The 11,980-nt window shown below is 41.9% G+C and overlaps 1 protein-coding gene across 1 annotated transcript; it reads right to left on the minus strand.

Annotated features, from left to right (window-relative positions):
- Positions 1-4,396: 4,396 nt before the first annotated feature.
- Positions 4,397-7,181, minus strand: LOC147880500 (RNI-like superfamily protein). Its single transcript, XM_087371300.1, has one exon. The coding sequence runs from the start codon at positions 6,763-6,765 to the stop codon at positions 4,717-4,719; it is 2,049 nt and encodes a 682-aa protein (XP_087227426.1). The 5' UTR covers positions 6,766-7,181; the 3' UTR covers positions 4,397-4,716.
- Positions 7,182-11,980: the final 4,799 nt, after the last annotated feature.

The following is an 11,980-nucleotide window of genomic DNA, read 5'->3' on the forward strand; positions in this document are numbered from 1 at the left end:
TATTATCAATCTCAAGCATTTCAACATAGAGAACCCAACTTTGAATGATTTATAATATAGATTTTTTAGTATATACGTTGGCTTGTACACCTAGAACTTGTATTTAAATCATGAAGACAAACTTGTCTATTGACTGAGAGGCCTAACAATGTGAATGGGAATCCTCTTGCACCTACTCGATTGGATGTAGTACTTCTAGACTTCTTGTAATATTTTTTCACACAGCCATAAAGATTATAATTAAAGTATGGAGGTCTTCCAATAATATCTCTAGTGGGGGCAATGGTTAGTGACACTGAATCACTTGAGAGTTATCAACACCAATGCGCATTAGGACCACAGTATTAACGAGAGTTGATTTCTCCTTGGAAGACAAAAGTGATGCACTTTATGTATTGTGACACTGAATCACTTGAGAGTTATCAACACCAATGCGCATTAGGACCACAGTATTAACGAGAGTTGATTTCTCCTTGGAAGACAAAAGTGATGCACTTTATGTATTGTGACCATCGTGAGTGTTGGATTCAATTCTTTGGGCCACTTGAATGACCTCATGGAATGCAAATGTAACAAATTTTGGACTTGTGACCATTGTGAATGTTAGATTTATTCTTTGGGCCACTTGAACGACCTCATGGAATGCTAGAGATCCATAATATGTCACAAGATGCAAAAAAATTTACTTTCTCTGACATGAAGATTTTGTTCTCAAGAGAAGTTGATTCAACTTTACAACAAACAGTACGACTTATTCATCAAAATCTTGATGTAGTGAGTAGATTTGTTGAAGGCTAGATCCAAATAAAAAAGAAGTTATGGAGCATGCCATCGAATAGGTGTGCATAATTTTAGCACAACATTAAAGGCCCCTTAAACCACATCTGATATTCTCAATTAGATGTGCCCTTTGGTTGAGAAGAATCTCACGTAGTGTACTTTTGAATAATTGATTGGTTGCATGTATATGCATTACAAAATTTTGATGTTTTTAAATAAATTGTTATATCCTATACTCATCAAGATGCATGCAACATAGAACTTGTAACGCTTTAACAATCTCATTCCAAATAAAGTTTTAAATATGTACAACTTGAGAACCAAGTTTATCGAATTCCGTTCAACAATGCATAAGTTATGGATCAGACAAGATACCTACATATACGAAAATTGCCATGAACCTCACAAAAAATGACTACACTCAAGCAAGCAATCTTTACCAATAGGTTCAACCAAGCAAATACAAAATTTTTATTGTAATTTTAAAATTTTATGAACAATTTTAAAAAATTATTACTTAAAAGGACAACTATTCATCAACAAATGTGCATTCTTGAATAAGGACATCGTCTATTGGACAATTTTAACATCACGGCAAACCAAGATCACAAAATCTCAACATGCAGTTCAATTAACATTGGCACATTCAACAAATGGCAAGTCAACATTAGCAAAAGAGTGTTAGCATATTTTTTATTGATAAAGGAGAAACTCTACACTTGAAATAGACACTTCCAACTTCAAGTACCAACTTTATGTATGACAGTTTATTCGTGCAAGTTCAAGGGAAGTAGTAATCACCTTAACAAACAACATCTACATTTTGGTATCACTCAAGTGATATTATCAAAAATCAATGTTCAAAAGAAGAACACTTTCTCTAAGCAAGCATTTCATTTGACCAAACAAAGGATTCAATGATCGAACTTACAAGATCAAGAGACATGAAGACCTTCTTCGTCAATAAAGATAAAAATATGTTAGCAATTTGATCCATGGTCATTAACATTGTGACAATTTTTTTCTCAACGGGTAACAACCTTTCATTGATAGGCTATGTCATTCTCATCAACATGCATTTTGATAAGCAATACCAACTTGATGCAAATTTGAACAAAGGAAATTGTTTAGCAACTATGTGACAAACAAGTAACTTCTTAATCAAGGTGTGGAAGTAAGGCTTCTAGCAATGAAGCATCCATTCAAAGTTACCTTGTAAAGGGTAAGCCTCTATCAATGACCACTGATATCAACATGGGTAAGCATTCCAACAACAATTTTGGGGTAAACCTTGTATTAGAGAGAACCAAAGTCATCAGGTTACACAAGGCTCCAATTATGAGCACCACATTCAATCATAGCAAGACTCCAAAGTGAGAACAAAAAGCGACCTCCACCTTAGTCATAGTAAGACTCCAAAAGAGAGCCCTTTCAATACAAATGGGTAAGACTCCATTTGTGAGCACCATCATTAACTTTCAATAGGAAGCACCATTATGTCATATAAGCCTCTTATTGAGAGCATCGCAATCAATATTTGGGAATCATGGCTACATGATATCCCTGAGGTATCGCAAGAGAGGAGGCAATTGGTGGAAAGATAGGAGTGTGAATATTTAGAAGGGGTGCAAATTTGGCAGATATATTTGGAAGATATTCATAGATAACTTCTCTCAAGGGTAACTTAGCAAGGTGGGTTGAAATAGATAGTTATTGTCCCTTTTGTAGCCTTATATTGAAGGGTGACAAAGGACACGTACCATGAATGCTCTCAATATTTGGGAATCATGGCTACATGATATCCCTGTGGTATCGTAGGAGAAGAGGCAATTGGTGGAAAGATAGGAGTGTGAATATCTATAAGGGGTGGAAATTTGGCAAATATATTTGGAAGATTATTCATAGGTGACTTCCCTCGGGGCTAAGTTAGGAAGGTGGGTTGAAATAGATGCTTATTGTCCCTTTTGTGGCCTTCTATTGAGAGGGTGACAAAGGACACGTTCCATGTTTTTGGGGCATGCCCAAGAGTCCGTTCCTTTTGGTAGAGGATTGAGAAAGCAGTTATAAAGCTTCAAGGCTGATGCATGGATTCCCTATTAAGGGAAGATGGAAGGTGGTTTTATGGTCAACTGAGGGATTCCCCTCGTCTCTTGTTCCCATCTGGAAATTCATTAGGGTATGTGGTCTGTTTGCCTTATGGGCCATGGCTGGTTTGTAACCGTACTGTACGGGTTGGGACTAAGTCCATTAGGCATACCCTCTCCCTAATGGAGGTGGCAACGATGATGACAGTGACGTAAATGGTAAGTTTGGCCATAAGTTGAAAGCAGTACTTTTTAGAAAAAATACTACCATGTAGGGTGCCTTCTACTGCTTTAGCAGTGTAGGCCATGTGCAGTGTGCCCCTCAAATTTATGCATGCTAAAATTTCCCTTGCGTAAAGTCCCGTTGCAGTCTATTTACATAGGGACAGCCTTATGAAAATCCTAATTGAAGTTCTACCCCATTTCATCAACAGTCTATTTACATAGGGACAGCCTTATGAAAATCCTAATTGAAGTTCTACCCCATTTCATCAACCATAGTAATGCAAGAGATATTCATTTGAAAACTCACAAACACCATGACAAGAACATTCCCTAAGGTTACTTCATTACTTGAAAAGAAATAAAATGTGAGTTGTGGGCATCTGCAGCCCATGGCATGGCTGCCTTCTACCGCCAAAAAGTCAACTCATTGACGTTTTTCTCATATCTTGCCTTTTGGACGGAACCTGGTCAACGCCATCATCCAGCCGACCAGTCCAACCTGGATTGGTTCTCAGCCTATCAAAGTTCCATTCCCCAGTCACCAGAATCGTCTCCAGCCTATCAAAGTCCCATTTCCTCAGTCACCAGAATCCCAGTCCAGCAACAGCTCCTTCAGCCATTCCAGTCGTGGCTCCATCTCCAGCAGCATGCCTGAGGCCATCAGCAGCCCCAGCAGAACGTGCAGCAGTCCGTACACTACCTCAGCCTAGTGCAACAGTAGCTGCAGTCCACGTGTGACGCAACACCTCCGCAGCAACCCCAGGAGCCCAGGTCAGCTCTCTCAGCAGCAGATGCAGCAGCAGCAGACACAGCATAGCCTCTTCAGGATCCTGCCTTTCATGGTGACAGATCAGCCATAGCCTCTACAGTAGAGTCTCAGTCATAGCCTCGGCCATGGACAGCTTCACAGCCTCAGTATGCTTCAGTGGGACTCAGACAAGCCCTCTTCAATGAGAAGACTCACATATGTGGTATTACTGGTGATTGCCACCAACAGAAACAATGAAGATAGTAGGTAGGATAAACATGATGTCCACAGTCCTCTCTCTCTCTCTCTCTCTCTCTCTCTCTCTCTATATATATATATATATATATACACAGTCAGCATTCCATGCTTCCACACTCCGTAGATTAGGACGGACAAGGTTAGAAAAGAGTATTCCAGGGCTCCTTGCCCGTAACAATATGCAGATAATTTTATTTATTTTTTGTGGCCAGGAAGAGGGTGGGTGGGTGGGGGGGGGATCTCTCATGACATAGAATATTTAACAAAACCATCTTCATCAATCTGTCATATATGTCCTCGGATAGATAAAGATAGTGTTTTAATCAAAAAATTCCATCACAAAATCCGTAAATGTATTTTTGTGTGCCTATCACACAATTACATCATGCAAGTAGAAAACTAATGAAAGTCTGTGAGTTCCTACGGAAAGACTCAAATGGGGTTATTAAAAATGTTCCCTGTATAAAGAGCAGGCTAAAGAGTACTTACCACTCTTTACTTGTATTTAAGCACACTGACTTCAACTCTCAGCACCACAATTTATTGTCAAAGAGATGCAGACTGAGCATTTCATTCATCCATTCCGTGGCAGTCGATGCTGCACAAACCTTGGAAGACCTTTTAGCAGTCTTTGTAAGTGTTAAGTTCAGAGCCATGTCGCATCAGCCTCTTCTTCCTCTCTTCAGACATTCCGGAAGGCAAAACCAGCTTCCTTAGAGAAGGTCTGCAGAAAACTAGCACTGCCAATGTGTCAAGATTTACCCCCTGGCAGTCCTTAAGGTTCATCTCTTTCAATTCCTTGCAATCCTCCATTAGTTTGTTGAGTCCAATTTCAGTAATTTTCACACATCCCTCCAAGCCCAAGCTGACGAGATGTCTGCACGTCTTCCCAACATTTTGAAGCCCTGAATCTGTCACTCCTGACGCTCCCAGATCAAGCTGTTCCAGCTCCTCAAATCCACCGCCATTGCACAAATTGTGAAGTTTCTTGCAGCCTTTAAGGCTTAATTCTTTTACATGAGGGCATCCCTTACTAATGGCATCGAGCCCCATTTCTGTCACAAGAAGACAATGGCTAAGGTCCAGACACAAAAGAGAAGGGCATAGACTGCCTATCAACCTCACCATCTCATCCCCTATTGCCTTGTTCCATGCAAGCCTGAGTCTGTGCAGGTGGAGACAGGTTGTGAAAGATCCAACATTCAATGCGCCCCAACCAAGACCGGTGCTCTCCATATCCAGCTCCTCCAGACGAGTGCAACTTTCTAGTAAAGAAAAAAAGCTAGAATCTGTAAGCATAGAGCAATAATTCAGGCAGATGAAACAGAGATCAGGGAGACCCTTTGCCAGTATGGCTACATTCTCGTCTGTGAGACAGTGGGCTCCTTCCAGGTTCAGATGGGTGATCTGAGAACAGCCACTCGATAAACCGAGGAGACCAGCTGAAGTAAGACCCTTGCAACGGGACAAGAAGAGCTTCTTGATGGGAATCTGAACATCCCTGACCTGAAAAACAATCTCATCCGAAAGGGTCATATAAGAGAGATCGAGAGAGAGCAAACTTTGGGACAATCGAAGAAAGATCTCAATTCCCAGGGATGAAATATGTTGCCCATTGACACCAAGTTTCTTCAGAGTCTTGCAATGGCGACCAAGAAGCTCCAGCCCTAGGTCGGTTAGAGAGGAGCAGTCGTACAGAGAAAGTTCCTCCAATTCCTGACAACCTAGGGCCAGAGCTTTGAGAGTAGAATCAGACAGCATGTGTTGGCCAGATACATTAAGAGAGCGCAAATGAGGCAAACTCGCTGCTATTACTTCCATTCCTGTGTCCAAGACCATACCTGAGCACGAGAGAGAATCTAAGGCAGAAATCAAAGTATGAGGAAACCGAGACCCGAGTTGGGGATAGCTTATGTCCAGCATCTCAAGCTGGGAAAAAGAGATGGCAATTGCTTTCACGTCATCGTCTTGCAATAAATGCAGCTTGGAGCAATTCATTGATTTGAGGTTTCTACAACATTTTCCTAGCTCCAGAAGTGCTTCCATTGGAAGTCCCTTCTGTCCTTGGAGACTCAATGATCGTAACTGTGGACATGATTCTGCTATGGCTAAGAGAGGCCGAGCCAGATTCCCATGGAACTTGCTGAGATCAATGTCTGTGAGACCTTTAAATCTTTGCAGAATCCGAAGCAAACCTCCTGGGAGGGCAGGACACATACTGCAGATGGCCATGGAAGGCCTCACGCGATTTGAGATGAGAAGAAATCGGCGGCAAGCCAACGACAGCGCTTGCCATTGGCTATCGCGTCGATCATCTAGGTAAGAAAAGATCAACTCCCAGCACTCGTCCGGCAATTCTCGTAAAGAAGCCGAGGAGGACGATGTCTGCCCCCCTCCTGGTACCATCGTCGTCTTCCTCTCTCTCTCCCTTCCTACAATGATCAAATCTGCAGCGATGTTTGCCCTTCTCCCTGTACCATGGTTATTTTCCCTTATGCGAGAGTGATGCAATCCGCAGCTAAGCTTGCCCTTCTCCCTGTACCATGTTCCTCGCCTTTTACTCGTCCTATAATGATGACTTGCAAGCAGCAGAATCTCCGAATTGCAAACTTCGAAGCAGGATTTTGCAGAACTCAGATCGAAACTCGTATCTCTATGCACGTGATCCATTATCACCACTTATCGGGTACCATCCTTCCTCCTCCTCCCCTTCTACAAAGAAGTCCGCAATCATTTCGCGAGCAACAACTCTCAGAAGGTTCAATCTTCCGTTTGGAGCTTGCATAACCATATCAAGGCTCGACTCCATGCACCACAATCCGTTAGAAACACGCAATCCCAAAGAAACGAAATCGAATATGCGCGCACCATAATCCATACAGCAAAGTTGTCAGAATTACGCATTCGCACCGAAATGAAGCAGCGATGACAGAAATAAGCATTCTCACAGAAATGGGATCGCGATGTGAAGAAGCAGCAAGTCTACAGAGAAGACGATGGAGGTGGAATCGCTGCAAAACATGTGAGAAAGGCAATCTTTTGCTGAGTAGGGAGCTCAATTTTCTGGCGGCATCATCCCAAATTGCAATAGAGAAAGAAAAGAAAAGATGGAGTACTCAGTACAACATTGTTTACGCAATTATGATATTTGCCACGCGTACGGGCCACGTCACATCTGACTGAATCTATTCAGTGCTTCAAATGATTGCCCTCCACTTGCTCCCTCTCGAGGATTCGCCCTTCACATGGACATTGTAGCGCAAAATGCACCCGCCTATGTGTGCGGGAGAGAGCGCTCGCACAGTTCGCACGCGATAAAGCATCGCACCTCGGTGGCCGCGGGATAAGCCTGTCAATTTTTCGTTCGACTCATTTGGCCATCTAGGTGGTGCTGGAGGCACTCGTCGGCAATGTGCCTAGCAGATCGGAGGCAACGCCGCTCAGCCCGCGTCAATCGCTGTCCAGCCCTCTACCCGGCTTCAATCAACTCGTGTGTGGAGTAAAACACGTCCTAATGCCGATGGCCCTCCCCCCACCGATGCCCAAATGAGCACCACATTTCCATGGCATGACCATGGTCTCCCCCATGCCATACCTCGGAGTCAGATCGATCACCCCGCCTTGAGCCCCACAGCTCGCCCAAATGAAACTTTGATCGATGGCTTGGATAATGTTTCTCACACAACACGTGTGTGTGTGTGTGTGATTTCACTAAAATAAAATTATGTGTGCACGGGTGCATGAATGCATGAATGCATGAGTGTATGCACATGCACATGTATACGGACGCGTACACACACAGAGTTGCTAGCACACCCATACTTGTAATACAATTGGCAACATTGCCCATTCTTACAAGGGATCTCTTGAGGATTCATCTCAACATTGCCCATTCTTACAAGGGATCTGTTGAGGATTCATCTCAACATCATGTTCGATATGTACCCAAAAGAGTGCTAAAAAGGAAAGGGTTAGAAACCCTAACCCTAATCCTTACCCTAAAGGGGTTTGTATATATTCTTTATTTTCAACTAAATCTAGTGTACAGATAGTCATTTGTGGTGTGCTCTCTAGCTATGCCCTCTCTCCTCATCTCCACTCTTCTCCTCTCCTCTCTCCATATTTGTTTCATGGTATCAGAGCTCATGGTTCTGCCTTCCACTGAGGCGCCATTCTAAGAGTGTGAGAGAGATCGAGAGATTCATGAGAGTTCTCTTCCGGTGAGAGAATTTTCGTTTGTTCAAAAGAATTCCGTCTATTCTTTCCATATTTCCATTCATGCATTTAAGAGAGACATTTCCGTTCAGTTCATCTCTTTGCCAATCGAAAGAGAGAGATTTTAGTTTATTTCTTTGAGAAATTTCTGTCCATTGTTCTTTCTTTTGCGTGAGAGAGAGATTTCCATTGGAGAGTATTCTGTTTCTCAGAGAAAAAGAATCAAGAGAGAGATACATCCTATCCTAGTTCTCCGAGAGGTTTCTGAGCTCTTGGTAGTGGATCTAAAGAAAGTTTTGAGGTTCTCTGCAACTTTCAGAGAGAAAACACCCCACAAACACTCAACCGACTAAGGAAAAGAGCTCCTACTATCTACAACTACTATAGCCTTCTACAAAGGCACACAACAGTAGCATTGCCAATAGCTAAGACAAAGGCTCCATCAGCCATGCTACACACGGCCAGATCTCCTAAGGCAACAAGCAACCAACTAAGTGGCCCTGCAGTCTCTACACATCAAGCTAAAGCTCACGACTCACAGCATGTCTAGCCTGGCATCTTCTACAAGCAGACGAAACAATGAGCACTCCAAACGACCTGCGAGCCAACAAATGGGAGGCAACACTCAACGACCTTTGCAACCCCACAACCTTGACGAAATCTCCTAAGATCCCATCAGCATCTATAGGGTTCCATCACCCTCTTATCTAAACACGTGGCAAGCTACTAAACCACCCACTAGGCTTGGCCACCGATTTTGACACATGGCAAACGAGCCTTATCTACCACGTCATTGACATGTGGTAGATGCCACATCATCAAGCTCATATCTACCACCTCATAACCCTATCTGCCACATTAGCAGGATAGAACCATGACTACTACATCATCCCTGACTAACACCTCAGCTACCACATCAACGCCCAGTCAGTAGGCCATGTCATCTACCACATCACAGTGCCACATGGCATAGCTCTTGCCAGGCACAATTTCCCACACTTGGCACTCTGCATGTGCATAGGCCTGCCACATCATTACACAACCCTTGGCAGGCACACTTATCTCTCCACAGGCACTGCATATGCACTAGGCACTGTTTTTGCATGTGACCCCTCTTGACACATCATCATTTTTTCTTTTTTTTCCCCCGTCCACCTAGGTCAAGTTGTATCTCTTAATCCAGGAAGAATTTGAGGGTTCTCTAAAAAGAAAAAATGCTTGATTTTTCATGCTCTACGCAGTCATCATATCACGCACACCTTTTGACACATGTATCACACACATTTAGCCTTGGAATCAAATCCACTTCTTGCACACACATAAGCCTCTACAACGACAGATCTGACCAAGCACCTAAAAAGAACAAAAGAAAAGGAATTATTTGATGTTTTTTTATCGCTCAATGGTTGGTCTAGATCTAGATCAGAGTAGATTAGTTCATCCATAGAGGAGAGAACTCCAAAGTAGCTGATGGAAGCCCTGCCCGAAAATTCCCAAATAGTTCCTAGTCCCTATGGTCACATGCAATCTCACATAATCATATGTCTTGAAACCCGATAACATAGTTGTGTTCTACACTAAAAGAGCTTCAAATATGTCTTTACACCTTGAAATTTGGGTAACTCATGAAAAACTTACATTCATTTGAAAGGAGACGGGTTTTCATATTTTAGTGTTTTTTTTTTAAATTCCCCCTCATCCAAAAGACCCCCCCCCCCTTGGGCCTCACATATTATAAAAAATATGTAAAAATCTAAAAATCTTGCATATTTTTCAAGGTATATACCTTGTATTTTGTGGGAGGGGGGACATGAGATTTTTATATTTTTCCCTTGCATATTTGAAATTTTAAGGAAATCCATACATATTATTTATGGACCTTGTCCCCCATACCCTGGATTTTGGACGAGGGTAGTATCATATTACATATTGAGTTGGCACCCCAGGAAATCTTCCATGGTTCATTGAGCCAGTACTGCGTAGACTTCAGAGTTTTTACAGGCATTGGTTAATTGTTCAGTGGGGCCAGATTGCACATCACATCATTTTTGTACTCACATGCCACCATTGTAAAGCCTATTGGCTATTTTTTTGGCATTGTGCACTTTATTTGAGCCTTGTAAAGCCTCTTTGCTATTCCCGGCATCGTTTGCCACAAGCCTTGTAACAAATTGGATATATATTGCAGTTCTATCTTCACCAACAATTCAATTTACAGTTGATTCAGGCAATGTTTTTCACAGGCAATTTGAGTACTATCTTGCACCATGCCTACCACTAGCAACCTGAATTTGGAGGTATCTGCTAAATTAGACAACTCAAATTATGGCAAATGGAAATACCGAATGGAGACCATTCTTGTACTCAAGAGAAATTGAGTATGTTGATCAAGGATGATTTTTTCATGTTAGTTTCGTTGGGGTTTCGTTAAGAGTGAAACTTTTATATCGGTGTCAAAAGTTTGTATGCCCTAATAAAAACAAAAGTTTGAAACATTTTCCAGGATTTAAAATTTATTTGAAAAAATCAAAAATTTTGCCAAGATCGAAGGTTGTACTTTAAAATTCTAAAGAAAATATACAAACTCATATTATGTTCTATCGATATTGTGAAACTAAAAAAACTACATCAATAAACTTTCACCTAGATTTTATATTAATATTTAAGTATAGCTTCTATAAAAACATCCATGATGTTGATGGGTCTACACCTAGACCATCTGACAATCCAGCATCAACTCCCACCATTGCCGCAACACAAGCAAAAGGGTCTACGCCTACACCAACGGTGGCTACATCAGAAGTAGATACTACCATTGCGAGATCATAGGTAGAATGGGACCTACACCTAGACCATCTGATAGTCCAACAATAACTCCCACCATTGCCATAGTACGAGCAGAAGGGTCTACACCTGCACCAACACTGTCTACATTAGCAGTAGATCATGCCATTGCCAGATCACATGCATGTCATAAGGTCAAACAGAACATGCAAGATGTCATGCTTGGATAGCTCAACACAGTGAATACATCCAAAGAAGCATGCGATACGTTTGTAGCTCTTTATAAGTCCAAGAAATTTAGAGCTATAAATAGCTCTCCCACACTCAACTCTTGTCCTCAAAAATATATATGCATCTAGTACATGAATATTTTCATTCCATTGTTTGACAACCTAAGTTCTCTAAGCTAAAAGGATTAGGTGTGTGGATGGCAAAGGAGTTCACAAAAGCTAGCTTAAGACTAAGACCTCGAAGCTTGCAAAGGTAAAGGCGGCTAGAAAAGAAGGAAAATGGGCTGTCTTTTGGGATGGCAAGGCTTGATCAGGGACTTCAAAGCCAAGTCCATAGACTCTCGGTCTATAACTGGTGTATGATTTGCTTTTCTTTTTGTCTCAGTTCCTTTTGCTTATCTTTTTTAGTTGAACAAGTTGTATATGTTAGAAGTAATATAATTCAACCATCTTTCTTTTTCCTTGGGAGCATGTGTTGTCTCGTCCCTCATGGTTCAACATGGTATCAGAGTCCGGATGCTTGTGTTTCCCAAATGATCATACGCTCGTGTTTCACAGATGATCCTTATTCCCGATTGTTCAGTACTTCTGGATGCCTGGATGCTTGTGTTTCCTGGATGATCATCGGATGTTTGGATGCTTGTGTTTCTTGGATA

Source organism: Dipteris shenzhenensis, chromosome 32 (genome assembly GCF_047967505.1).
Source record: "Dipteris shenzhenensis isolate YYH24624 ecotype China chromosome 32, Dip_SZ_1.0, whole genome shotgun sequence".
NCBI lineage: Eukaryota > Viridiplantae > Streptophyta > Polypodiopsida > Gleicheniales > Dipteridaceae > Dipteris > Dipteris shenzhenensis.

Bases quoted from the DNA above. Each gene is read 5' to 3' on its own strand.
- LOC147880500 (XM_087371300.1), bottom strand. From the start codon at position 6,765: ATGGATCACGTGCATAGAGATACGAGTTTCGATCTGAGTTCTGCAAAA.